This window comes from Rhinolophus sinicus, linkage group LG07 (genome assembly GCF_036562045.2).
Source record: "Rhinolophus sinicus isolate RSC01 linkage group LG07, ASM3656204v1, whole genome shotgun sequence".
NCBI classification, from domain to species: Eukaryota; Metazoa; Chordata; class Mammalia; order Chiroptera; family Rhinolophidae; genus Rhinolophus; species Rhinolophus sinicus.
This window is the reverse complement of record NC_133757.1, coordinates 80407634-80432730: the sequence shown is the minus strand read 5'-3', so window position 1 is coordinate 80432730 and position 25097 is coordinate 80407634. Positions and strand designations below refer to the sequence as shown.

Below are 25097 nucleotides of genomic sequence, written 5' to 3'. Positions count from 1 at the left end.
TGACCGATTATGCATAATGGAAGCACCAGAAGAGAAGGGAAAGGAGCAGAAAAAAATGTCTGAAGAAATAATGGCTAAAAACTTCACAAATCTGATGCAAAACTTTTTAATTTACACATCCAAGAAGCTCAACAAACTCCAAATACATAAACACAAATGTATCTCACATTTGAATCACTACTACTTTGATAATGATAATATTTTACTTAGCACTTTTATTCTTTAATAATAAACTAATCTACATTTTGGTATTATCCTTATCAGGTTTTTGGAATTAAGGTTAAAAAGGCTTCCTAAAAATGAATTCAAGGACAGACTTTCTGAATGGCAGCCTGACCAGCTCTGCAGAGATCCACAAAGCCAAAAACAAGGGTAAAATCTTGAAAAGCAGCAAGAGAAAAATGAATCATCACTTTTTACAAGGGAACCCCAATAAGATTAAAAACTGACTTCTCAGGGGAAATGCGGCCAGAAGACAGTGGAATAACATATTTAAAATGCTCAAAGAAAAAACTGTCAACCAAGAATCCTATCCCAACCAAGCTATCTTTTTAAAAATGAAGGTGAAATAAAGACATATGGCAATCAAGGACTGAGAGAATTTGCTGCTAGCAGACTGTACAAGAAATACCAGAGGAAGTTCAAGATGAAAGCAAGTGATAGCAGACAGTAATGTGAATCCACATGGAAGAACAATAAAGGTAATTATATAATTATAAGATACTATACTATAAATGCATATTTCTTTTCCTATCTTCTCAACTGATTTAAAAAGCAGTTGTATAAAACAATATATATGTAATTGTATTGTTTGGCCTATAACATACAGAAATGTAATGTATTTGCCAATAACAGGACAAAGAACTGGGGGTGAGTAAAGCTGAATCGGGCTAATATGGAAGTGACTACAGATGGTAACTCAAATCCACAGGAAGAATCCAAATGAAGAAATCCGGAAGGAGAAATAAGAAGGCTAATATCACAAAAACTAGAAATATGTAATTGTTCTTCTGTCAGCTTCCTTAAAAGACAAAAAATTATATAAAGTGACAATTATACTATATTATATTACTGGATTTGTAACATATATGGATGTAATACTTTGTATCACAATAACACAAAAACCTTCTAGCAGAGAGAGCTACAGAGGAGTAACTTAATCTCAATGAAATTAAGTTATTATATCTGAAGGAGATTTTGAGAAGTTAGTATGTATAAGGTAAGGTTTAGAGAAACCACTAAGAAAATAATGCCCAAAAATGTAGTATTAAAAAATCATTAAAGAAATTATAATGTTACACTAAAAAATACCTAATAGTATAAAAGAAAGCAGGCGGAAGAGAGGTTATTTCCTTTCTGCTGTAAGTCTGAGCGGCTGCTGTCGAAATGGGCAAGTTTATGAACCCAGGAAGGTGGTGCTGGTCCTGGCCGGACACTACTCCAGATACAAAGCAGTCACCATGAAGAACATTGATGATGGCACCTCAGCCTGCCCCTACAGCCATGCTCTGGTGGCAGGAATTGACTGCTATGCCCGAAAAGTGACAGCTGTCATGGGCAAGAAGAAAACTGCTAAGAGGTCCAGGATGAAACCTTTTGTGAAAGTTTATAACTGCAATCACCTCATGGCCACAAGGTACTCTGTGGACAAGACCCAGCGGGAGGCCGAGTCAAGTTCGAAGCGAGGTACAAGACCAGCAAGAACAAATGGTTCTTCAAGAAGCTGTGGTTTTAAATGTTTTTTTTGCTTCAGTCATTAAAAATCAAATGAATGAACGAACGGAAATAAAGAAAGAAAGAGGTAAAGTGGGACTAGAAGAACAACAGAGGTAAATCCAACAGTATCTATAACATGATGTGTGAATGGATTAATAATCCAGTCAAAAGGTAGAGATTGTCAAACTGGATTTAAAAAAAAACAAGATCAAACTATATGCTGTCCGTAGCATATATTATTATACATTCAATAGATTCAAAGATGAGTAAATGTAAAGTAAAAGAATTGAAAAAGATATACAAACATCAACTATAAGAAAGCTGAACTGAGTATACAAATATCCAACAAAATAGCATATAAAACAAAAAAAGTTTCTATGATTGAAAGGGACATTTTATAATGATAAAAGGGCCAATCCAGTAGGAGGACACAATTATCAATTATAGATGCACCTAACAGAGCACTGAAATACATAAAATAAAAATTGACAGAAATGAAGGCAGAAACAGTTGGTCATTCAACAATAACAGTTGGAGATTTCGATATCCCACTTTCATTAATGTATAGAACAACTTGGCAGAAGATCAACAAGGAAATAAAAGGCTTGAACAATAATAGGTGTAACAGATACAGAACACTCCACCCAATAACAGCAGAATATACATTTTTCTCAAGTGTACAGGGAACATTCTCCAAGATAGACCATATGCCAGGCCATACAACAAGCCTCAGTAAATTAAAACGAAGTGAAATAATACAATGTATGTTTTCTGAACACATAGGATAAAATTTGAAGTCAGTAATAGAAAGGAATTAGGGAAGTTCACAAATTTGTGGAAATTACATGACACTCATAAACAACTAATGGGTCTAAGAAAAAATCAGACAGAAATTAGAAAATAACTTGAGATGAATAAAAATGAGGACATACCAGAAATTATGGTATACAGTGAAAGCAGTATTCAGAGGAAAACTGATAGCTATAAATGCCTACATTAAGAAGATTGCAGGGGTGGCTCAGTTGGTTAGAGCATGGTGCTAATAACACCAAGGTTGCTGGTTCGATCCCTGCATGGGCCACTGTGAGCTGCGCCTTCCTTAAAAAAAAAAAAAAAGATTGCAAACCAATTACCTAGAAAAAGAACAGTAAATTTAACCTAAAGGCAAGCAGAAGAAAGGAAATAATAAAGATTAGAGTGGAAATTAATGAAGTCTGGAAAAGAAAAACAAAAGGCAGGGGTGGGGGGAAATCAATGAAACCAAAAGTGTATTCTTTTTAAAAATCAACAAAATTAACAAACCTTTGGCAAGATTGACCAAGAAAAAAAAGAAGGCTCAAATTGCTAGAAATGAAAGAAAGGGACTACTGACCTTGCAGAAATAAAAAGGACTACAAACAAATGTATGCTAATAAATTAGGTAACTTAGATGAAATGGACACATTTCTAAAAAGATAAAAACTACTGAAACAGACTCAAGAAGAAATAGAAAATCTAAATAGACCAATAACAAGTAAAGAAATTGAATTAATAATCAAAAAAAAAAGGCAACCCACAAAGAACAGCCCAGGTCCAGATGCCTTCACAGGCCAATTCTACCAAACTCTTAAAGAATTAATACCAATTCTTTACTCTTCTAAAAAAAAACAGAATTGGAGGGAAAAACTTCTGAACTCATTCTTGAAGGCCAGTATCACATTGATACCCAAAGTAAAGATATCAACAAAAACTATTAACCAATTATCTCTTATGAATAAAGATGAAAAATTCTCAACAAAATACTAGCAAACCCAATCCAACAACATATAAAATGAATCATATACTATGACCAAGCAGTATTTATCCCAAGGATGCAAGGATGATTTAACACCCAAAATCAATTAATGTAACACACCACACCAATACAATAAAAAACAAAACCACATGATCATCTCAACAGATGCAGAAAAACATTTGGCAAAATCCAATACCCTTTCAGGGTAAAAACATTCAACAAACTAGGAACAGAAAGGAATTCATCAATCAGGCACAGGGCATCTATTAAAAATGCACAGCTAACATCATACGAGGTGTGATAAAAAATAGTGTTTCAATTTTTAAAAATTTATTACAGTAAAAGACACATTGCTCTTACTCCCCCTCAAAATACTCCCCCTCGCTATGAACACACTTATCCCATCATTCTTGCCACTTTCTGAAGTAGTTCTGGACGTCCTCTTTTATTGAGTGTCTTTAGTTGCACTGTCATGGCTGCCTCGATGTCCTGAATCGATTCAAAATATTTACCTTTCATGCTCATTTTGACTTTGGGGAAGAGCCAGAAGTGACATGGTGCCAGATCCAGTGAATAAGGTGAATGAGGACACAATGTAATGCTTTTATTTGACAGAAATTACTGTACCAGAAGTGAAGCGTGACACACAGCCTTTTTGTGGTGATCACAAATTACGGTGAATGCTGCTGCAGAGTGCCACTCAACAGAAAGGCAGGGATCTTCAATAGGGAAGCGGCATATCGAACCTTAGTAACAGTGTGTGACAAGTTTCGACTTGTTCAGTGCTGTCAGTCGGGTGTGAGCCACGGTTGAGAGGTGTGTTTTAAAGTGTGCCCTAAATCATCATCCATCATGATAACACTCTGTGTCACACATCGCTTCTGGTACATGGCAATTTCTGTCAAATAAAAACATTACAGTGTGTCCTCATCCACCTTATTCACCAGATCTGGCACCTTGTGACTTCTGGCCCTTCCCCAAAGTCAAAATGATTCAGGACATTGAGGTAGCCATGACAGCACACTAAAGACAGTCAAGAAAGAGGACTTCCAGAACTGCTTCAGAAAGTGGCAAGAACAATGGGATAAGAGTGTTTGACGTGAGGAGGAGTGTTTTGAGGAGGATTAATGTGTCTTTTATTGTAATACATTTTTTCCTATTTAAACATTCACTGTATTGTTTGATCATACCTCGTAATGGTGAAAGACTGTTGCTCACCCCACCAAATCAGGAAAAAGGGAAAGATGTCTGCTCTCATTTCTCTTCAACACTGTGCTGAATGTTCTAGCCAGGGCAATTAGTCAAGAAAAAGGAAAGGCATCCAGATTGTAAAGGAAGCAGTTAAACTATCCCTATTTGCAGATGACTCATCTTGTACATAGGAAATCCTAAGGAATCCACTAAAAAACTATTAGAATTAATAAACAAATTCAGTAAGGTGGTAGAATACACAATCAATATACAAAAATCAATTATATTTCTATACACATGCAAAGAACAACCCGAAAATGGAATTAACTCCATTTACAGCAGTATCAAAAAGAATAAAATACTGAGGAATAAATTTAACAACAGAAGTTATTAAAAACTTATACTCTTGAAAACTACAAAACATTGATGAAAGAAATTAAAGAAGATCTAAATATACGGAAAGACATTCCTTATTCACGGATTACAAGACAATATTGCTGAGATGGCAATACTCCCCAACTTGATCTAGAAATTGAATACAATCCTATCAGAATACCAGCTGACTTCTTTGTTGATACTGACAAACTGACCCTAAAACTCAGGGAAACTCAGGGATCACAGAATAGCCAAAACAATTTAGAAAAAGAGGAACAAAGTTGAAAGATTCACACTTTCCGATTCTAAATCTTACTATAAAGCTGCAGTGTGGTACTGGCATGCGGATAACTATATAGATTAGTAGAGTAGAATTGAGAGTTCAGAAATAAACCCATGTAGAAACTGACTTCTGACAAAGCTGTCACAACTGTCCAATGGGGAAAGCATCGTTTCAACAAATGGTTTTGGGACAACTGAATATCCACCTGGAATAGAATGAAATTGGACCCTTACCTCACACCATATACAAAAATTAACTGAAATGGATCAAAGATCCAAATCATAGGAGCTAAAACTAAAACTCTTATAGGGGTAAATTTTTGTGATCTTGGATTTGGTGATGGTTTCTTAGATATGATACCCTAAGCACAAGCAACAAAAGAAACAAATAGATAAATGGGACTTCATCAAAATTAAACTTTCGTGCTGCAAGACACATCAAGAAGAAAAATCAACCCACAGAATGAGTGAGAATATTTGCAAATCATGTCTGATACGGGACTTGTATCTAGAATATATAAAGGACACTTAATTCAGAAAGACCAAACAATTGAAAAATGAACAAAGGATCTGAACAGGAATCTCCAACTCCAAGGAAGACCAAAGGTTAAAAACAACAACAACACTATGAAAAGACGTTCAACATCATTAGTCAGTTATCAGGGAAATGCAAATGAAAAACAGAATTAATACCACTTCACAGCCACTAGCACGGCTAGAATCAAAGTCAAGTAACAAGTGCTGGTGAGATGTGGATAAATCAGAACCCTCATACATTGCTGGCAGGAATATAGAATGGTGCAGCAGTCTGGCAGTTCTTCAAGAAGTTGAAGAGTTACACTATTTAACTCAGGCATTTCACTCCTAGATACATACCCCAGAGAAATGAAAACATGTCCACACAAATGTTTGTAACAACATTCATAATAGCCAAAAGGTGGAAAACATCCAAATGCCCAAATCAATGAAAAGACAAACCAAATGTGATGTACCCGTACAAGACACTATTTTCAGGCCATACAAAGGAATAAAGTTCAGATACACACAACAATGTGCAGCAACCTTGAAAACACTACGGCGAAGTGGAAGAAGACCACGTATTATGGGATTGCTGTGATATGAAATGCCCAGAATAAGCTAATATAGAGACAGATATTAGATTAGTGTTTGCCTAAGGCTGGGGGAGCACTGGTGTTTGGGGAGTGATGGATAAAGGGTATGGGCCTCTTTGAGGTGATGAAAATGTTCTATGATTGAGTGTGGGGATGGCTGCATAACTGTGACTATATTAAAAACTACTGCATTGTAGACCTTAAATGGGTAAATTGTATGGAATGTGAATTATATCTCAATAAAGCTGTTACCAAAAATCATAATGATTAGAAGCTTTTCACTAATTGCCACAGTCTAGTATTTTAAAACACATGGTATTTAAATTGTATTCAAACTATCTCCATGAACGAACTACTTCTGGTGCCTTCTCAAGTATCTTTCTAAGTAATTGTACTAGTTGTTATGGCTCTTTTTCTTTCTTTATCCTTTTCACTTATTTTAAGGTCAATTTTGAGTTTGTCTTTCACTAACTATCACTCACTTCACCTCGATTTTCCAAAAGTTACTGCCAACCACTGCCCATCCCCTGCAATCTGCCTTCTCCCTACCCCTTATTAGCTCCCAACCCAAGAACCTGGCCTTCGCTGGATCCCTACAGCTTCTCTGCTGCCAAAGCCAAGGGACGTCTTCCTCGTCTTCCCAACGATCAGTGGCATACGCCAATCCTGAATCTCCTCAGCCACCCAAGCCAGACCCTCAACCCCATCCCAGCTGAGAATCACTGTGCTGAGAAAGACCAGAGATGAGTCTGATGGGCCTGGGAAAAGGCTGATACATGCTATTTCCCACACTCCCCGTCGCTGCTATTACTGCTCACAAATCCTTTCAGCCTCCTCCAGGGTGACAGCAGCCAAGCTTCTCTCTAGCGCAGACTGGGTCCTCTCAGCTCACTCCCTGCTACACAGCCCCTCCACCCCACTCTCTACCGGCTGCCTCCAACCGGGCATGTCATCCATGCAACCAAAACATACCTGCTCTGGCTTCTGAGCTAGGCATGGGGGATACACTGGGAAATAAGAAGTTTGTTCCATTTCTTACCAAGCTTAATCCGTTTCCTGTACCGTATACTACCCTCCCCTTCTTAGCACTACTATCCACCAGGTACTCAAGCCAGAAATCGGTGGGATCGCAGTCTCCTGGTCACTCCCTCACGCCGACCTCCGTTCGCTTCCTTAAACAGCTCTTCTCTCCCGCCCTTCTCTTCATTCCCAGGGTGGAGGCACACTGGGCCTGACACCGCGGCAGCCCTGCATGGCCCCGCCTCCCTCCCACACCAGGCCTGAGATCTCTAACAGCAGCTCTAATGCTGGTAGTCCCCCACTTACCAACTGCGCTGCCTACAGGAGCAAGCCCAGACCCCTCAGTGCCCCCGCTAGCAGCACATGCCCCATATGCTTCTCCGTTTGGTTTCTGAACTGAATTGGGCTACTGGCCCCTATGCACACGGAGGGGCCCACATCCCATAGCCCACTGCTCCTTAAGGGCCACCCTCTCCCAGGCAGAGTCCCCATTTCCTGCCCCTCTCTCTGCAGCTACGCTGACTGCACCGGGCTGGAAATGCCCGTATCTGCCTGTTCCCCACACCCCCGCACCCCTCACCAGGAGGCATATAAATCCAGGCCCTCCCCACAGGATGGTGGAAGGGCACTGGTGGCCACTCACCCTGCGGTTCCGGTTGTGATCCATGGTTTTGAGGTGCTTCTGGATGATCCCAAACTGCATGGGAATGAAGAGGTCACAGGCCGCGCAGTGGGCTGCCTCCACCTTCTTCACGAAATGTTCCATGGCAATTTCTGTAGGGAAGTAGGAGGGAGTTGCCGCTGGTCCCAGGTGCCTGAGACAGACCCAGGAGTTTGGGAAAGACACCAAACTATCTCCACACTTCACCCTGCCACTTCCACGTGGGTCTGAGGCTGCTCTCACAGGTGCTCCCTGGAGGAAGAAGGGTGTCGTGACCAGGAGGGCAGGGCGGCAGTGGGACGGAAGCTCCTTACCTTGCGTCAGATCCTGGTCTCTGTAGAGCTGCTGGATCAGACCATCAAGGTCTTCCACGGTTTTCCGGAGCTCCTCTGTCTTCTTGGTCTTGTTGGTGACGTACTCCTGCCAGAAATACCAAGGAGAGACCAAGGTTCGTGTGAGCTGCTCTATTTCCTAAGGCAGAGGTATGCAAACTGCGGCCTACGGGCTGCTCCATTTTTAATTGGCCCGCAGCAAATTCCAAAAATATATTTAGTTTACTTAAATAAACCAGGTGAGGCAATACGTATTTCACCTCGAGTGAGTGGCCTGGCTGTTTGTGTATTTTACCACATATGGCCTTTGGTAAAAAACGTTGAAAAAAGTTTGGACACCCCTGTCCTAAGGGGTCTGAGAATCCAGGAGCAGCTGAGCCACTCCAAGGCTCACCTGCAGAAAGTCAGCCGTCTGCTTCGGGAGCTTGGTGCCTACATACTTAAAGTGCTCTTTGTGGAACTTGCTATCGAGGTGGCTGGTCATCTCATCCTCATAGAAGGTCCGGTATTTGCAGAGAGAACACACAAACTGGATCCTGCCACGGGAGAGAAACGAGGGGCTGGAGCTTCAAGGGTCCCACAAAACAGTGCTGCCGCCTCACCCAACCCAGCTGCAAGCCCTGAAACAGGCCTTGCTCACGGGCCTCTGAAGTGCAGTCCCAGCAGGGGGACAGGCTGGGACCAGTGGGGTCGGGAGTAGAAAGGGACAGAAAGTCTGCAGGCTGCAGTTACTGCAACGTAGGGGACAGGGAAGGAGCTCTTCCTTCCCACAGGCAGGAGGCTGAAGCCTGAGGCAGCTGCTGCTGCAACAGGCAAAGAGTCGCTGGAAGGTTGCCGGAGGACCTCTCTACCAAGGCTGGGCAGGAGCTTGTGCACTTGGCCCAGCTGGGGACCGGAAGGAAGGATGCCCTGGCGTGAGCCAGGTGGCCCTGAGGTGCAGAGTGGAGTACGCAGTCCCGAGGCAGGGCCCGAAAAGGTGCTGCCATCTTCCTTCTGGGGCCTGGGGGACCGAAAGGCCCAGCCCATCCTCTGCTCAGAGTGCTCAGGGGTGGTGTTGGGAGGGATGGGAGGCAAGCAGGCCTGGGCACCTGCTGCCTCATCTTCCTCTTCCGAGAAGAGACCAGTCTGAGCTGGAAGGAGGGCGCCCGCCCGGCCTGCCAGAGGGCAGCCTGGAGTCACCTGAGCGAGGTGCTCTGTCTGGGCCTGGTGTCCACAGCAGAAGCCCGGGGTCTGGGGCCTGGGCCGGAGCAGGCCGCCGTGGCAAGGGGCGGAGGAGGCCAGCCGCCACCGAGGCCTCGGGGCGGGTCCCTACCTCTGCCGGACGTCCTTATCTGGGCCACGGGGTCAGCTTTGTCTGGAGAGCCCAGGGGCCGGGCGCCGGCGAGGCTGAGGAAGGTCCAGCAAGAGCAAGAGTCTGAGGCGGAGGAGGAGGAGGCAAGCGCCAGTGCGGGAGCCCTGAGGGCAGACAGACCCGACCAAGGGGCGTGAAGGACTCAGCCGCAGATAGGGCCGGCCTGACAGGGCCGGCGGGCAGGGCAGAGGGCAGGCCCAAGGCTGCCACAGCCCACAGGTGCTGCCATCTCTCCTGGGCACGACGGTGGCCTCTTGGCAGCTAGTTGGGGTGGCACAGGCGCCTTGGACCTTCAGTCTCTGATGAGCTGGCCCCCTCCCGCAGGGGCATCAGGCCCCCAGTGCACCTCGGAGCTCGTGCACCGAGTGACTGAGCGCCGGAGCTTCTGGGCAACGGTGCCGAGCAGTGTTGGGTCTTAGGCCAAAGACGCCAGCGGTCGCCAGGCGGCCGCAGAGGGACAAGGGACGAGTCAGGCCTTGGGAGCTAGGCCTGGCAGGAAGCAGGGTCCATGCACGGCCGAGCAGGTGGTGGCTCCCAAGGGAGGCCAGAGGGTGGTGAGGCGGCAGAGCTATGGCCCTGCTCTCCTGTTGGCAGCCCCACTGCGAGGCAGGCAAAGGGGTGGAGGGAAGCTGGTTACCTTTCCACCATGCGGTCTCGCTGCCGCTTCTTCTGCTTGTCCTGACTCTTCTTGCCTGCCTGTAACTTGCGCTTAGTCTGGCCACTCTCATCCTGGGCGCTCAGGGACCCTATGGGAGCAGAGGGGCACAATCACCAGCTTGACTCCGCCAGGTCAGGGAAGGCCTGCGGCCTCTGGCTAGAGCACCCGCCGTCTAGTCCAAGGGGTCCATTCTGAGAGCAGCTGTCTGAGCAAAGCCTCTGGCCACGAGCAGACGAGTACCCTGGGCTAAACAGGAAACAGTTGTGGCCAAGGCCCTCAAGAGGGGAGGACACCCGCTGACCCCACCATTCTCTAGGATACCCACATTCTGCAGAGTGGGCCACAGAGAGTCTGGAAGGCAAAGAGGCTGTCTCGGTGGGAACAATGGCACAAGCTCAAAGGGGCTGGGCGGTGGGATGCAGGGAGGCTACAGCTGAGGCCTGAGTGCAGCTGCCAGGGGCAAAGACCCCAAAGCTCACATGGCCCTGCCCACCCCTCACCAGGCACCGCGGCAACAGTGGGCTGAGGCTGGATTTACTGTCAGGTTCCTGCTGGCGCTCATCACTCGGGTGGGGGGACACGGGTCCCAACACAGGGGCTGGAGAGGCGCTAAGGGAGAGGACACGCAAACCAGAGCCGTAAAACCTGCACCAAGGGTCCCAGCTCGGACACCAGCCACTGAGACTCGGACTGTATGTTACTGAGGGACCAAGGGCAGGGTGTACCTGGGGTTCCCCCACACTCTGCTTGTTGCCCCACCTGAAGCCAAAACCCATGTTCTAGGCAGGGGCCATTGCCACCCATAGCCTCTGCCTAGAAGAACAGGGGAAGAGCGAGAAGGGGACAGTGGAAGAGGAACCTCCTGCCAGCACATACCCAGCCCTGCAAGGGAGGGCCCAAGCTGCCACAACCCTGCCTTCAGCTGGACCCCTCCCACAATGAGAGCCTGGAAGAGCCACCCCAGCACCCAGGCGACTCAGAAGACTCACCCTTGTCTGCGTCCTCTTTGCCGTCTTCTTTTTCCTCCTCTTTTCCCTCTTCATCATCTCCTTCCTAAGACACGATTTCAAAAATATAACATCAAAGTGTCAAAGCATGTGCAATTGTTTATTAATGGCTCTGCTATGGGCCAGGCGCCTCACATCCTCCCAAGAGCCCTCGCACAGAGGGCTCAGACTGCCACTGGGGGGGCAGCCTGCCCACAGCCTGACTCCCTCTCCCATAGCTCCCCACGTCCGTAGGCGGGTCACGCATGAGTGCCGGGCTGCCTCAGGCCAGCCTGTGGCCCCTGCGAGAGCCCAGCTCTGTGGCACAGGGGCTCAGGCAGCCTGCTCTTCACCGGCACCCCTGCAAACAGAGCATGCGGGGTCGGGGCCACTTACTGCTCTGGAACCCTTTTCCACAGCGTCTGCACTTTCAGTGCCCTCTGCAGCTTCCCCCTCGGTGCCCTCATCTGGAAGGTGAGAGGAGGCAGGCTCAGCCCAGGAGCCCCAGGGGGCAGGAGGCAGGGGCAGTGGCCAGTGCCCTGGCTCACCGTTGTCCGAATCACTATTGTCTGAGCAGTCGGTCCGGAAGGCTTTGCTATCGGGCTCGTCAGCACTACCGCTCTGCTTTCTCTTCTTCTTCTTGGTCTGGGTGGGAAGGATGGAGCCAGGTCAGGGTGGGTGAGCCCAGGCGCTTTGCTCCGGCCAGCCAGGGGCCAGGAGGGAAGGCCTGCTCCACTCACCCGGAAGTCAGCTGTGGTCCAGGTCTTCCAGGTCCGCCTCATCTGCTTCATGCCATTGCCAAAGCCGAAGCCAAAGCGGGAGCCGCCTGGGAAGGCGCCCCCGCCACGCATGCCCTGGAACATGCCGTACTCGGGGATGATGTTCTGGGAGAAGAGGGAGGGCAGCCGGGAGGCACCAGGCATGCACTGGCCCCGGGCCCCCATGGGGTCTTCCCACATGCGCCCATAGCCTGACGCCATTGGCCGGCCACTCCGGGAGTCCCGGGCCCAGCCCTGAGCCCGTGGGCCAAAGGTGTCGCCGCCACGCATGCGAAACTGCTCTCGGTAGGCATCATACTGGCCCTCATAGGCCATTTCCATCTCAGGGTCAAGTTCGCCGTAGTCATAGCCCGACCGGTAAAGGTCACGCTCACTCAGGACGGCCCTCGCGTCACAGGCCTCATAGGAATCATATCTGCAAAGTGAGATGGCAAGAATCAGGGAAGGCCTCAGGCCCCATCACCCTGGCCATCCCCAAACCTCCCCGTCCTGGGGACAGAAAGCCCTGCTCCAGCACCTGTGCCCCTTGCCGGAGAGGCTCAATGTTCAGAAATGCCAATTAAGAAGCCCCTCAGGAGCAGAGTGCTAGAAGTAGGAAGGGCCCGTCAGCGGATGTCCCCAAGACTGTGCTGCCACTCACCTGCCTGGGGACCCTAAGGACAACTGGGATGGAGCAGGTCTCAGGGGCAGAGACATCGCATAGCCCTTAGTCCTTTGGAAACACGTACACGTGTCTGTGGTAGCCACAGTGCACAGAGATGCTTCTTGGGGCGTGCAGGGAAGTGGGGAGGGGGCAGAGCCGAGCACCCCAGCATCCTCCAGCACACGAATGCCTGTCCAATGGGCTGATAACACCCATGAGAAACCCTGCGCAGGTCTCATCCCTCATGGCTGGGGGAACCTCTATACCCGCCAAAATCCCTCACTACCCAAGAGGAGAAGAGGGACAAAATGGGGAGTGTTTCCCAGGAAAGATACCGCGAGCTTGCCCAGGGGCTAGAAAAAGTGCTCTATCACCTCAACCAGGAGCCCAGGATGAGGCATCAGACCCTACAGAGCGACAGGGAAGGCAGAGCAGCCTCCCGCAGGGAGACATGGCAGCACAGAGAGCTGTGCTAACGGTGGAAGCTGCAGTCCACAGCCCCCCAGGCCCAGAGCCCACTCGTCTCATGGGCACAGGAAGCAGCCAGTGCTACCCAGGTGCCACGCCATCCCTCACCAGTGCTCCCCGGCTCCAGGATGTGGCACGATGGCACATATGCAGTAGTACAGGGTCCACATGGCCATAGAGACAAGAGCCAAGCCCCTCCTTGCCTTTGGCAGCCTTAGTTCCAAGCACTGTACCTGCCAGAAACGAGGGCAGGGAGTGTTTCTGGGGGTTCCTCTCACACTTTTTGTTTGCTACGGAGCCCATGCAAAGAAGTCCCCCTGGCACCCTCTGCTTCCCAGTGGCCCTGGGGTCTCACCTGACCCTACCAGTGCCTGGCCAGGCCCCTTCTCTCTACTCTCCCCATTAGGCTGCTCCACGCTGCTCTGCGCTAGAAACCCACGTGCCCCTCTCACTGAAGCTCTTGCTAGGGCACAGGACCTCCTGGGCCCGCACCAGTTTAGACCACAACAAACACCTACAACGTGAGGCTGGGGAGCAGGGCAGGTTTGGGTGCTAGGTCCAGCTCCACCACTTACTCCTGGGTACCTTCAGGCAAGGGTGTGACCCGCCTGCGCCTCATGTTCCCCATCTGCAGAAAGAGGACGGTGACAGTTCTTCACAGGGCACTTCCAAGGCTCAACAGGCGCACATTTGCCAGGCACTGAAGAGCAGCCAGGAAGTGTCCCAGGGCAGGACCTGTCCCTTATGTGGAGATAGCCCAGCCCGTTGTGATCAGCCCCAAAGGCTCATCCCACTCTGCACACTCAACCCAACCTGTCCTGCCCTGACAGCAGGCAGGATGCCAAGTCTCGTGCGAACTCCAAATGCCTGTCTCCAGAGGGAAGGGCCACTTAACACTCTGCTCCTAAGAGGCATTTGGAGGGTCCAGGGAAGCCAGCCCAGTCTGGGCTTGTTCTTCCCCCTATAAGCCGGGGGAGAGGCTGGCCGTTAGGCCATGGAATGAGGGGGGACAAAAGCCAGAGAAAGGACGAGCACTAGATCCCAGCAGAGTCTCTGAGAGTCCCAGCAACAGAGCAAGGAGGGAGAAAACAGACAGGAAGATGATTCAGAGAGGGAGAAGCCAGCAGGCAGGAGGTGGGAGGTGCCCCCGCCGAGCCTCAGCCCCCAGGCAGGCACCCACTCACCTTTCTCCACCTGAGCCGTACACACTTCCTTGTATCATGTCTGTTTCCAAGTGCGGCACCATATCTAAGCGCTGGTTCATTCTGGACAAAACGGAATCGGCACTGGCGCTACCTGTAGCACTAGGGTTTGCATTTGTGTCAGAGCTGGGCGTTTCCCAAGAGTTTGAAGTGGCCATACCGTACCCATAGTTGCTGGTGTTATCCTGGCCATAGCCGTAGCCATAACCATAGTTCTCGTAGCCTGCAATGAGAGACACAGGTAGAGATGGCGGGGGGAGGGAGAAGAGAGGCAGAGACAGAGAGAGAGAGACAAGGACGTTTTCTATCACAGAGACAAGTTGGGGACCCTAGCCCCCCGAGGCTGGGTGGGCCCTAGCTCTCCCGATGAGGCCTTGTGTGAATGAGTAACTGGTCCAGAGCCCCTAAAGGTAATCACCCCAACACCCGGGGCCAAACTGGATAGTGGCAGAAACACATCAGTTCAATACCAAGGGAGAGGGGAGCAATCATGAGAATCATACTTGCCTCTGTTTGCCCCAGAGTTCCAAGTTCCATATCCTACAAAAAGTAAAAGGGTAATTACATCTACAACTGCTTACGAGACTTTAATTCAGGCACAAATGAAGACAATGACTCCCAGTATCTGACTGGCTGCAGGAGCCTGAACCTGCCCGGAGCTGAGAAACCTGGAGCTTGCGAGCACCATGTAAATGGTCCAGGCCACTTGCTGCCCTGGTGCTCCACCTTCTGTGGCTTGGACCATCTACTATTCGAGGGACCTCCCCTTCACAAGATCCTTGGGAGCTAAGGAATTTGGCTCCTATACTCCTCCCTCAAAGAGCCAAAATTAGAAGATTACCCCCAATCCCATAAGAGCCTCACACAGACTCTGCTGTACAAGAAGCTCAGCACAGAACCCTCATCCACTCTGAAGACATACCCTAGTCTCACAAATGTCTGCTTTAACAGGGTCACCCAGCCCTTGAATTGTGCGAGTTGCGCTGGACATCAACAGAAGGAAGGACAAGACACAACTCTGGATTATAAATTAATATGCTCTGGAGTTGAAAGAGCACATGAGAAAATTTCATTCCTTCAAGAACACACAGCCACTGAGAAGTGAAGAAATGCAGAGTTAAGTGAGTCAAGCAGACACACTTCCTCCCCAGGAGAGTCCATGAGAACAGGAGACCACCTTCCCAGTGTCTCTGGTGGGAGCCCAGAAGCATCTCCTACTTCCGGTTCTCTCTGCCCTGCAAACAGACCGTGCTCATCCCAGGGCAGGACCAAAGCTTCGTGAGACGGGAGGATGATACATGGCAGAATCCAGCCACAGAGGAGCAAGCGTGCACACAACGAGAAGGTGAACCAGGGAGAACAGGGAGCAGGCCGAGGTTCTCCTCAATCCAGCACACAAACAGAATGGCAGGTATCAAAAACCCGCGAGGGACTCTAATGACCACTGCAAGGAATGAACACGGGCGCGAGAGAGCTCCCAAAGCAAAACTCCTCTTCGTCTGGGGAAAGCAAAGCAGAGGCTTCTCATTCATTCGTTTAGTCAGCAACTATCATCCGGAGCAAACAGCGCAGAGGCTGGCAGGTCTGGCCACGACTCAGGCCCAGAGCACTGCATGTGAAAGGAGAGACACCACTAGCCAGTAAGCAGCAAGCCAGCCAGGAGGAGGGAATCACATAACGAGTGACGGGCAAGCAGAGAGGCTGGCAGAGTCACACAAGGAATAATGCACACTTAGCCCTGGCAGCTAACAAGGGCCTGGTCTCGTGGCTGTTTGCACGAGGGACAGTGGACACTACTCAAAAGGAAACAGGACTGGGAGGCAAAGGCAGACCCACCTGGGCTCTGCTTGTGAGGCTAGAATATGGTGCCCTGGTTGAACTGCGGAGGGCCCAGCAGAACAGCAAGGAAGCACAAGAAAAGGAAGCAGGAGTGGGCACTGGCTACTAAAACAGGATCAGACAAGCACTCCCTATGTGCTATTTGCTATGCTCGGAGCAACCCAGACTCCCTGATGGGCTCCCCAGCTGGGTCCCTTCAAGGGAAGCCTTTGTCTATACTATGGCATTTGGGGGCTCCTAAGACCTGCCCCTTCCAAAAGAACATCCAAACTCACGTCGATCCTCAGAAAAGATGAGACCATGGCTGACAAAGGGAATTTTTAGTACAATTTTTTTTAAAAAAAGAAAAGAAACAAACACAAGAAAAGGAGATGGTCATAGTAAGCAATACTTATAGAGCAAAAATAAATACTCAGTGAACTATCTCATGGAGGAATCAAAAGAGAATCTATTAAGCTTTCTGTAGCACAAAGAAAAGCTTCTAACAGTAAGCAAAATAAAGCAGGATACACAATTCTATCCACCTATAAATTATTCAATCACCTAAGATAGGCATGTTGATGGTTTTTCAAAATGTTATTTAAATGTTATTATATTTTTCTTGCAGTTTAAGCCAGAAGGAAAAACACAACTGTCCCTATTCTTTCACAACATGGTTGTCTACATAAACACTGAAATATAAGTATAACAAAATAGGATCTCTGTGTTTGAAACTACAAAATATTAATGAAAGAAATCAAAGATCTAAATAAATGGAGTATTATGGATTGGAAGACTTAATATTGTTAAGATGTGAATTCCCCCAAACTAATCTATAGTTTCAAGGCCATCCAAAATCTCAGCAGGACTTTTTATGGAAATGGACAAACTGATTCTAAAATTTATATGCAAAAGCAAAGGAACTAGATTATCCAAGTCAATTCTGGAAAAAGAACAAACCTGGAGGACTCACATTAACTGATTTCAAGACTCACTACATAGTAATCAAGAAAGTGTGGTACTGGAGAAAATTTAGACACGTAAGTCAATGGAACAGAATTACAGCCCAGTAACAGACCCACACATGTATGTTCAATTGATTTTCAACAAAGGTGAAATAGAATCTTGACTTATACTGCACACCTTGTAGAAATATCAACACAAAATGGATCACAAAATAAATGTAAAATGTAAAAACTATGAAGCCCCTAAAAGAAAACTTAGAAGAAAATCTTTGTGACCTTGGGTTAGGCATAAATTTCTTAGACACAACTCCAAAATCACAATCTATTAAGACTGGTAAATTGGAATTCATCAAAATGAAGAACTTGTGTTCTTCAAAAGACAATGACTGACAAAAGAAGAAAGACATAAGCCACAGTCTAGAACAGGGGTGTCCAAACTGCGGCCCGCGGGCCAACTGTGGCCCGCAATCCATTTTTAATTGGCCCGCAGCAAATTCTGAAAATATATTTAGTTTACTTAAATAAACCAGGTGAGGCAATACGTACTTCACCTCGAGTGAGTGGCCCGGCTGTTTGTGTATTTTACCGCATATGGCCCTTGGTGAAAAACGTTGAAAAAAGTTTGGACACCCCTGGTCTAGGAGAAAATATTTGCAAATGGCGTATCTGACGCTTGGACCCAGAATATGTAAACCAGAGGGAAAATAATTCAAAAAAGACTTGCAATTTGGTACATTTAATTAAAAGGAATGAGGCAGGGAGGGCAGGAGAGGGAAGCCATGCAAATCAAGTTGCTCCTCACTTATGAAATACCTGATACCTCTTGATTCAATTTCAAAACATGTTTTTCTTACCCCCTTCCCCCCTTCAACTCCGAGTCAGGCCGTTGTTCTCAGTCTAGTTGTGGAGGGCGCAGCTCACTGGCCTATGTGGGAATTGAACCAGCGACCTCGGTGTTACGAGCACAGCGCTCCAACCACCTGAGCCACCCGGCTGCCCCAATTTCAAAACATTCTAAGTCTCCCTCTCCCACAGGGACTAGCTGCTAATACTTCCAGGAGTTTACTTATGTCCATTTACTCAGTAATTTCTAAGGGAATGTCACATGTAGGTCCAGTCTTTCCCCAGACCTTGGTAGTAAAACAAATTACCCATCTCAGCAACTAAAGCATTATCCTTATTAATTCCAAAGAGGGTCACAGACCATGGAAATACCAGCTTTATTAGCAGTGACGCCCGCCAAAGCAAGCCGACACAATATGTATGACCCCCCGGGGTCATACTGAATTAGATTTAGTTCGAGACTATCCACACTTGAGAAATCAATCAGAGATTTTCCCTTAACCCTATGTGCGAGGAGCTGCATGGCTTGAGACAGGCTGACATCTCTAAAAGCCTGCGACATTCAGACAGGCAGCGCTAGAGAGGCTGCCTGTCTGTGCACTACCCTGGGGCTACGTTAACCGTTTGATTTCTGCTCAGATCAATCCTTGGTACTCCTTCCCAGGCCCTCAGTAAGAGTTTCTGAAGCCAGACCTTTGTCACAGACTTCTAACAAAATGGTAAAGTGTTAAAGGAACCAATTTCCGGCCCTAAGAACTCCAGCTTGCTCAAAAACACAGATCTCTCTCCCGTGATTGCCTCCAAGGAGAGCACCGGATACTTTAACAGCCCATCACACCATTTTGTACAAGTTTGATTTAGAAAAGTAAGACAGGGTGACAGCAATGCCAAAGGCAAGAAGACACCAGACTGCTCTGCCACTAGAAGGAAGACCACTCACCAGTGCTCTGATTCCCAGGGGCCCACACTTACCATAATCACAGGTGGGCTGAGCGCTGGTGTCTGAGTACGTTGACTGCAAAGTGGTTTCAGATCCCTGGACAAAGCCTAAACAAATGCACAGAGCGGTTAATTTCCCCAAACAAGACACATGATGATGACCTAAGACTACCGTTTATGTAGACTGGCGGGCAAACCCTCACCTCACTGCAAAGCCACCAAAACTCTAGCTTCTGAACACTTTAATTGCACCTCCAGAACCTATTAACCAATGGAAAGGCAGGCTATGTTTAACTTGCTACACCAGAAGAACAGGATAAATATTTTCAAATACTTAAAACCAGTAACATATTTTGATAAATGAGTACTCAAATTATCATTCAGTTAATTGGAGGTGAGCCACCTCCAATTCAAATAAAGATAGGGTTACTTTTGAACAATGTTAAGACAATAATACCCCTTTTCTTCCCCCAAATCTAAAATCCAAACTGCTTTGTATTTTTTCAGTTTTCCCATTAAAATGTATATATTCAATTACCTCTTAAACATAATTACTTGGGTCTGCATGTTTATATGGAATAAATATTATATACAACATACAGGTATTATTTCCTAATCTCTCAACTCTCAAGCTATTTCTCAACTTAAAATGAGTTAGTACCAAGAAAGGAAAACTTGAACCTCTATCAGGAACTACTGCTCTTAAATGCTGGTTGTAACAGACTATGATGAACCCTAACACTTCTTTAAACCTACATTTAAAAATTTTTTTAACGATTTACCCATAGCACTAAAATTATGACAGACACCGTCAGAGGCAATATTTGCCTATTCCCATCAGAGTCAACTCATGCCCTAAAAATGAAAGCCAGTGCCTCCAATAACTTATTTACCACAGAAGCATAGACCAAGTGCCTTCCCCTCACTGGGCATTCGTCTCTTTGTTGGCAGTCTCTAGTTCATCTCTTAAAACCGCAGCGAAAGATGACAGCAACCGCTGCCAACACTGAACAAGTGTTTCCACTGCCGGGTGCTAGGAGCTTTACCTGCATTATTTCATTCCATCCTCACCACAGTCAACAAAGGGGCCACGGCCAAGATCCCTGACCCTGCAATTCCATAGTCCAAAGAGGTCTGCAAACCAAGTGCTCTCCTCAAATGTGGTACAACACTCATTTGGGGGCAAAACGGACCTCTTGAGGACAATTAAAGTCTTTCTTTACCCCCCTTGGTACAGAAATAATACATTTATCAATAATTAGCAGGTGCTGGCCCAGATCCCGGTGCGGGTGCTGTGGAATCTCCTCCTTTCAAGCCAGAAATCCAAAACACACCCAGCTCCAACAGTCTCAAACAAGGATCAGTGCAGCCACACTTCATCTTTAAGCCCCAGAGGAGGGAAATGAGAAGAGGTGTTGGGGAAGGAGAAAGCCGCAAGTATACAAACCCAATCTTCTTCACCTTCCCTATTTAAACAGGGCAAATTCAAAGGGATTCCCTCCAGGGACCCAGTCCCTTCCAGAGATGCCTAAATTCTAAGCATTGATGATTAACTGTCCACAAGAAACACTGAAAGCACTCTTCAGATGGTTCATCCATGAGGAAGCCTCGTAGTGTAAAAAAGTACCCTAACACCTTTCTCCACCGTTTGTTCAACTAGCCTCTAGAAACTACGTGTTCAGTAATCGACAGCAAAATGGCCCCAGACTTTAAGTAACATGGTTTGTAAATACTGCAGCTGCAACTGGAACCTACCACACACTGACAAGAATACACCGTGGAACACAGAATAAAAGCTGCAGAGCAAAGCTCTGTCTATTCAGGGGAGGGAGCCCCTGGTTCTTTGTTCTCTGGGAAAAAGGAAAGACAATCTGTCCAACCTTCCGAGCTCAATGGCAACCTACTCGTTCTCCCCACATTCACATTCTGCTCCACAACATTGTCTGCAGGGCAGGGCCTTCTGTGGCCAGTTACACTCCAATTATGAGTAAAGCCTTTCTGGTTGGGTTCGTGAAGCGTTTTCTTCTCGGTTTGATTTACCAGCCTGATCAGCTCTGAGTGAAAAAAATAAAATAAGCAAAATTTCGGTCCTATAAAGCTAAAGGTCAGACCATGGATTTAGGATAACCACGCATCACAGCCCCTCCCTCTGAGCCAGCCTCTCTGACATCTTTTCCCCACAAAAATACACCAAGCTTCTCAGTTTTATTCTTTTCCTTCTTTTTCTGAAAGGGGATACTATCTGGTAGTCACCAGCCTGCAAGATGGCCTCTAATGCGTCTTGCCTCCTGACATGTCCCTTCCCAAACTGATAGAGGTAGCCAGTGTAACCAATAAGAGATTGTAGAAATGACTGAGTGTGACTTCCGAGGCTTCCCCTTTGTTCTCTCTCAGATCGTTCACTCTGGGAGAAATTAGCCATCATGTTGCGAGGACCCTCCAGCCGGCCTGTGGAGAGGTCCACATGGTCAGGAGCCAACAGCCGCATCAACTGACCGGTCATGTAAGTCTGCATCACTTTGTGGGGGGGTGGGGTCCTTCAGGTCCAGTGAATCCTACAGATGACTACAGTCCGACTAACATGCAAACTGTAACCTCATGAGAGATCCCAAGCCAGAACCGTCCAGCTAAAACCACTTGTGTGTTCCTAACTCACAGAAACCGTGAGGCAATAAATGTTCCTATAAAACGATGGGTAGCATTTCAGACCTTTGTTTGAAGGCCTGATTCTGGATTTTTCTGTCCAGTGTTTCCACTGGATCATCTTTCCCCTCAGTCCCAGAGATGGAGACTCCTTTCCTAAGTACATAGAAACTAACAAGGTTCAAAAGCTGGACAAGTTATCAGAAAGACAGATTATTTTCATCACCTTCTACGAGTAATGGTAACATTTGCTTCACAGCCTCCAGAACTTCTCCTTAAACGCGAAAGTCGTCTGAGATGTGACTTAAAATGCCTTTGACTTTAGTGGTCTGCTTCTTAAAAAGGAAAGGCTTTATAAAGCTACTGTGGTTTCCAGTTGATCAAGACCAAGGAAAAACTAATCATTACCTCATTAGCTTGGCTATCTCAGGGCCTATTCAAACCCAGAATGACAGCCTACAAGATCTGGAGTTGAAATTCAGACTTAGCCGTTAGTGACCTCTAACTCAGTTTCCTTGTCTATAAATATGAATGCTCCATTATTAAGTTACCCCACAGAACCCAACCATACATCTTCTGGTTTCTTCAGTAATCTTGCCCCTAAAAACCACAGAACCGTCTTCCAGTTCTCAGTGAGACTTGGTAAGAAGGATTACATCTCAATTCCAGAGATGCCAGTAACAACCCTACTGCCTTTCCTCCTGAACCAGGAAAGTTACAGAAAGGCCTAGGGCAGGGGGTGGCCCAACCTTGGTACTACTGATTTCTGAGCCCGGTAATTCTTTGTGGTGAGGCCTGTCTTGTGCACTGTAGGATGTTCAGCAGCATTCCTGACCTCCATCCACTGGATGACAGGAGAACCCCACCCAACCAGACGTGACAACCAAAAATGTCTCCAAACATTGCCAAATGTCCCCTGAGAAGCAGAATTGCCCAGGTTGAAAACCACTAGTCGAAAGGATGGTTGCTTGAAAAACTGGGGTTCTTGCCAAGCTCCCGATCTGGGAGCCAGAGGAGCAAAGCCTGGCACCACCTCTTTGCCTAGGCCAACATAAAGCAGCCTGTAGGAGCCGCAGAGTCTCAGGTTCCATTCTCAGTCCCAAACACTTTCAGGAGAATGTGGGTTACCAGGCAACCACACAAGTTCAGCCTAATACCCTCATCAAAGAGGGAGGCCTCCTCCATGGCTCCTGACTGAGCAGCCTCATTGGTCACTGCCAAGGCAAACACAGCAGTTCAATTCATCCAGAGAGCTTTACAATCACCCAAACACATCCCAGGCATGCCTCTCTGAACTCATCCCCCCCGCCCCCTTTGTTCAAGTCTCACTGGTCTCCCTGGAAGATTTTCCAAGGTGCCAGGCAGCTCCTGCCCCTGGGCTTTTATGTCAAAGGCTCCCGGGCCAGATATCCTTAACTCTGTTACTCTATTGCCGTCTCTGCTTGAATATCACCTCTTTACAGATCTCCAACCACCCCATGTAATACAACAACCCCCTTGGGGTACTGACCACCCCACAATATATCCCAGATTCATTTGCTTGCCTACTGTGGTCTGCCCTGGCCTATAAACTGCTTGAAGAATTCTTGCCAGTATTCCAATGTCTATTCAGCCCCTGACACCAAGAATTTGACAATGGTGAACGAATTACTATGGAAGCCCAGCTATTCCTCGCAAGGCTCAGGCTCAGCCCCTCAGGACCCACGGTGCCCCGCTCAGCACAAATCCTCCAAATATTTACTCCCCGGCCTGGGGCCTGGCGCATCTCCCAGCCCGGGGCAGGCGCTGGGCGAGGGGAGCTGCGGCATCTTGCAGGGACACTGCGCGGGGGAGGGTGCCGTAAAGGCGACGGCAGGCGAACCCGCTGGCTGACCGTAAGAGCCGAGACCTGAGAAAAAGGCACCTGAGGTGTCCGAGGAGGCCAGGCCGGGGTGGAGGTGTTGGGAGGAGAGACGTCGAGCGCCGAGGGCGGGGCCCGCGGACACCAGCGACAGAAGCTAAGATCTCGGGTGGCCGTGACACTAGTGTGCAAGCACAGAGCACTGAGGAGCCGAGGGGCGCGAACCTGAGGCCACCGGCCCGCGGCGCCATTTTGTGACCGCAACAGAGGACAGTGTCCAGGCCCCGGTGAAGGCGCGGGTGAGCCGGGCGCGGCCCGGGCACGCCCCTGTTCCTCCCCACCCGGAGCTCAATCCCTAGCCCCGCCGGGCCCACCTGTGTAGCTCATGGCAGCAGCGAAGACTGCACCCGCGGACTCCGGTAGCTGCTCCGTTCGTCCGACGCTGCGATAGCTGCCACAATCCCCCGGGCCCTTTCTACACACAACCGAGCCCCGCCTCCCGACCGCATTGGCCCGCGCCGGGTTCTGGCTTCACATCTATGGGGCCACCATGCTGTCTATCTCGGAGCATCCCCATACTAATGGTTAGGGATGATGCCAATCTAATGAGAGCCCCGCCCTAATCCCGCCTCCTGTTATACCAAGACCGCGACAATTGGCTAAAAGAAGGAGGTGGAGTTCCAAGGGGCGGAATTATGCACTACGGAGAGACCTGAGGTTCAAGCGCGGCCGGCTGGGAGGAGGGCCTGTGCCCAGAAGGCCCGCCAGAGGGAGCCGGACCTGCAGCGCAGGGAACCACTCCAATCCCGGCTCTGCCACCGGGGTGCTGTGCCAACCTGGGCTGTTTCTTTTTTTGTTTTACTTTTTTAATTTTCCTTTTGTGCTAAGTTTCTAATGTCTCTGGCTTTAAGCTCCAATATGAGCACGGTAAAACCATGTTGGAATGAAAATTAAAACTAATCTCCACACAAAATGCTGAATCTCATGTTCAAACCTGAGATAATGTACGTAAAGAAATCAGTCCAATGCCGAGTGCACTAAATAAATGTTGTGTTTTGTGATTAATGGTTACATAACATGTTTATATAGCATGTTTATATTATATATTTAATAAATATGTGTTGTTTATCATCTCAAATGCTCCCTCATACCTGCAAGGATCTTTTTTAAAAAAATAAGAAAACTAAGACTTGGACTTTATGATTTGTTCAAGAGCCTTGACAAGTGTTAAAGCTGGAACGCCCCTTCTAAAACCCTCTTGGTTCTTTCTGGACTTCTAGAGATCCTGCAGTGGCCCAGCCAGGCTCCAGCCCTGTCCTCAGCACCCTCACTGGATGTTTGGAATCCACTGTCAGACACATCTCATAACTTCTAAGAGATTACTGGACAGAGCTGCGGACACTGAAAATGGTAAAGTGGGTTTGTGAAAACTCATCAAGCTATACAATTACATGTACACTTTTCTGTTTTACTTAAATATTTGTTTTAAATCATGCTGG

The 25097-nt window shown here is 47.7% G+C and overlaps 1 protein-coding gene and 1 pseudogene across 3 annotated transcripts in view; one reads left to right on the top strand and one right to left on the bottom strand.

Moving 5' to 3' along the window:
- AKAP8L (A-kinase anchoring protein 8 like) overlaps window positions 1–24114 on the bottom strand; it is a 29813-nt gene extending 5699 nt beyond the window's left edge. Inside the window, exons 1-13 of one of the 3 annotated variants that reach the window (XM_019736859.2) lie at window positions 23973–24114; window positions 19149–19223; window positions 15058–15090; window positions 14716–14773; window positions 14533–14613; window positions 12199–12652; window positions 12007–12103; window positions 11855–11925; window positions 11462–11525; window positions 10452–10560; window positions 8858–8999; window positions 8446–8551; window positions 8114–8244 (exon numbers count right to left, since the gene is read on the bottom strand). In XM_019736859.2, the coding sequence (XP_019592418.2) occupies window positions 8114–8244; window positions 8446–8551; window positions 8858–8999; window positions 10452–10560; window positions 11462–11525; window positions 11855–11925; window positions 12007–12103; window positions 12199–12652; window positions 14533–14613; window positions 14716–14773; window positions 15058–15090; window positions 19149–19223; window positions 23973–23985 (1434 nt within the window). In that variant the 5' untranslated portion in view covers window positions 23986–24114. Of the gene's footprint in view, window positions 1–8113; window positions 8245–8445; window positions 8552–8857; window positions 9000–10451; window positions 10561–11461; window positions 11526–11854; window positions 11926–12006; window positions 12104–12198; window positions 12653–13456; window positions 13945–14532; window positions 14774–15057; window positions 15091–19148; window positions 19224–23972 lie in introns of those variants that run through there. The other 2 variants (XM_019736857.2, XM_019736860.2) reach the window with 2 other exon arrangements.
- LOC141572777 (large ribosomal subunit protein eL27-like) lies at window positions 896–1735 on the top strand (annotated as a pseudogene).
- Window positions 24115–25097: the final 983 nt, after the last annotated feature.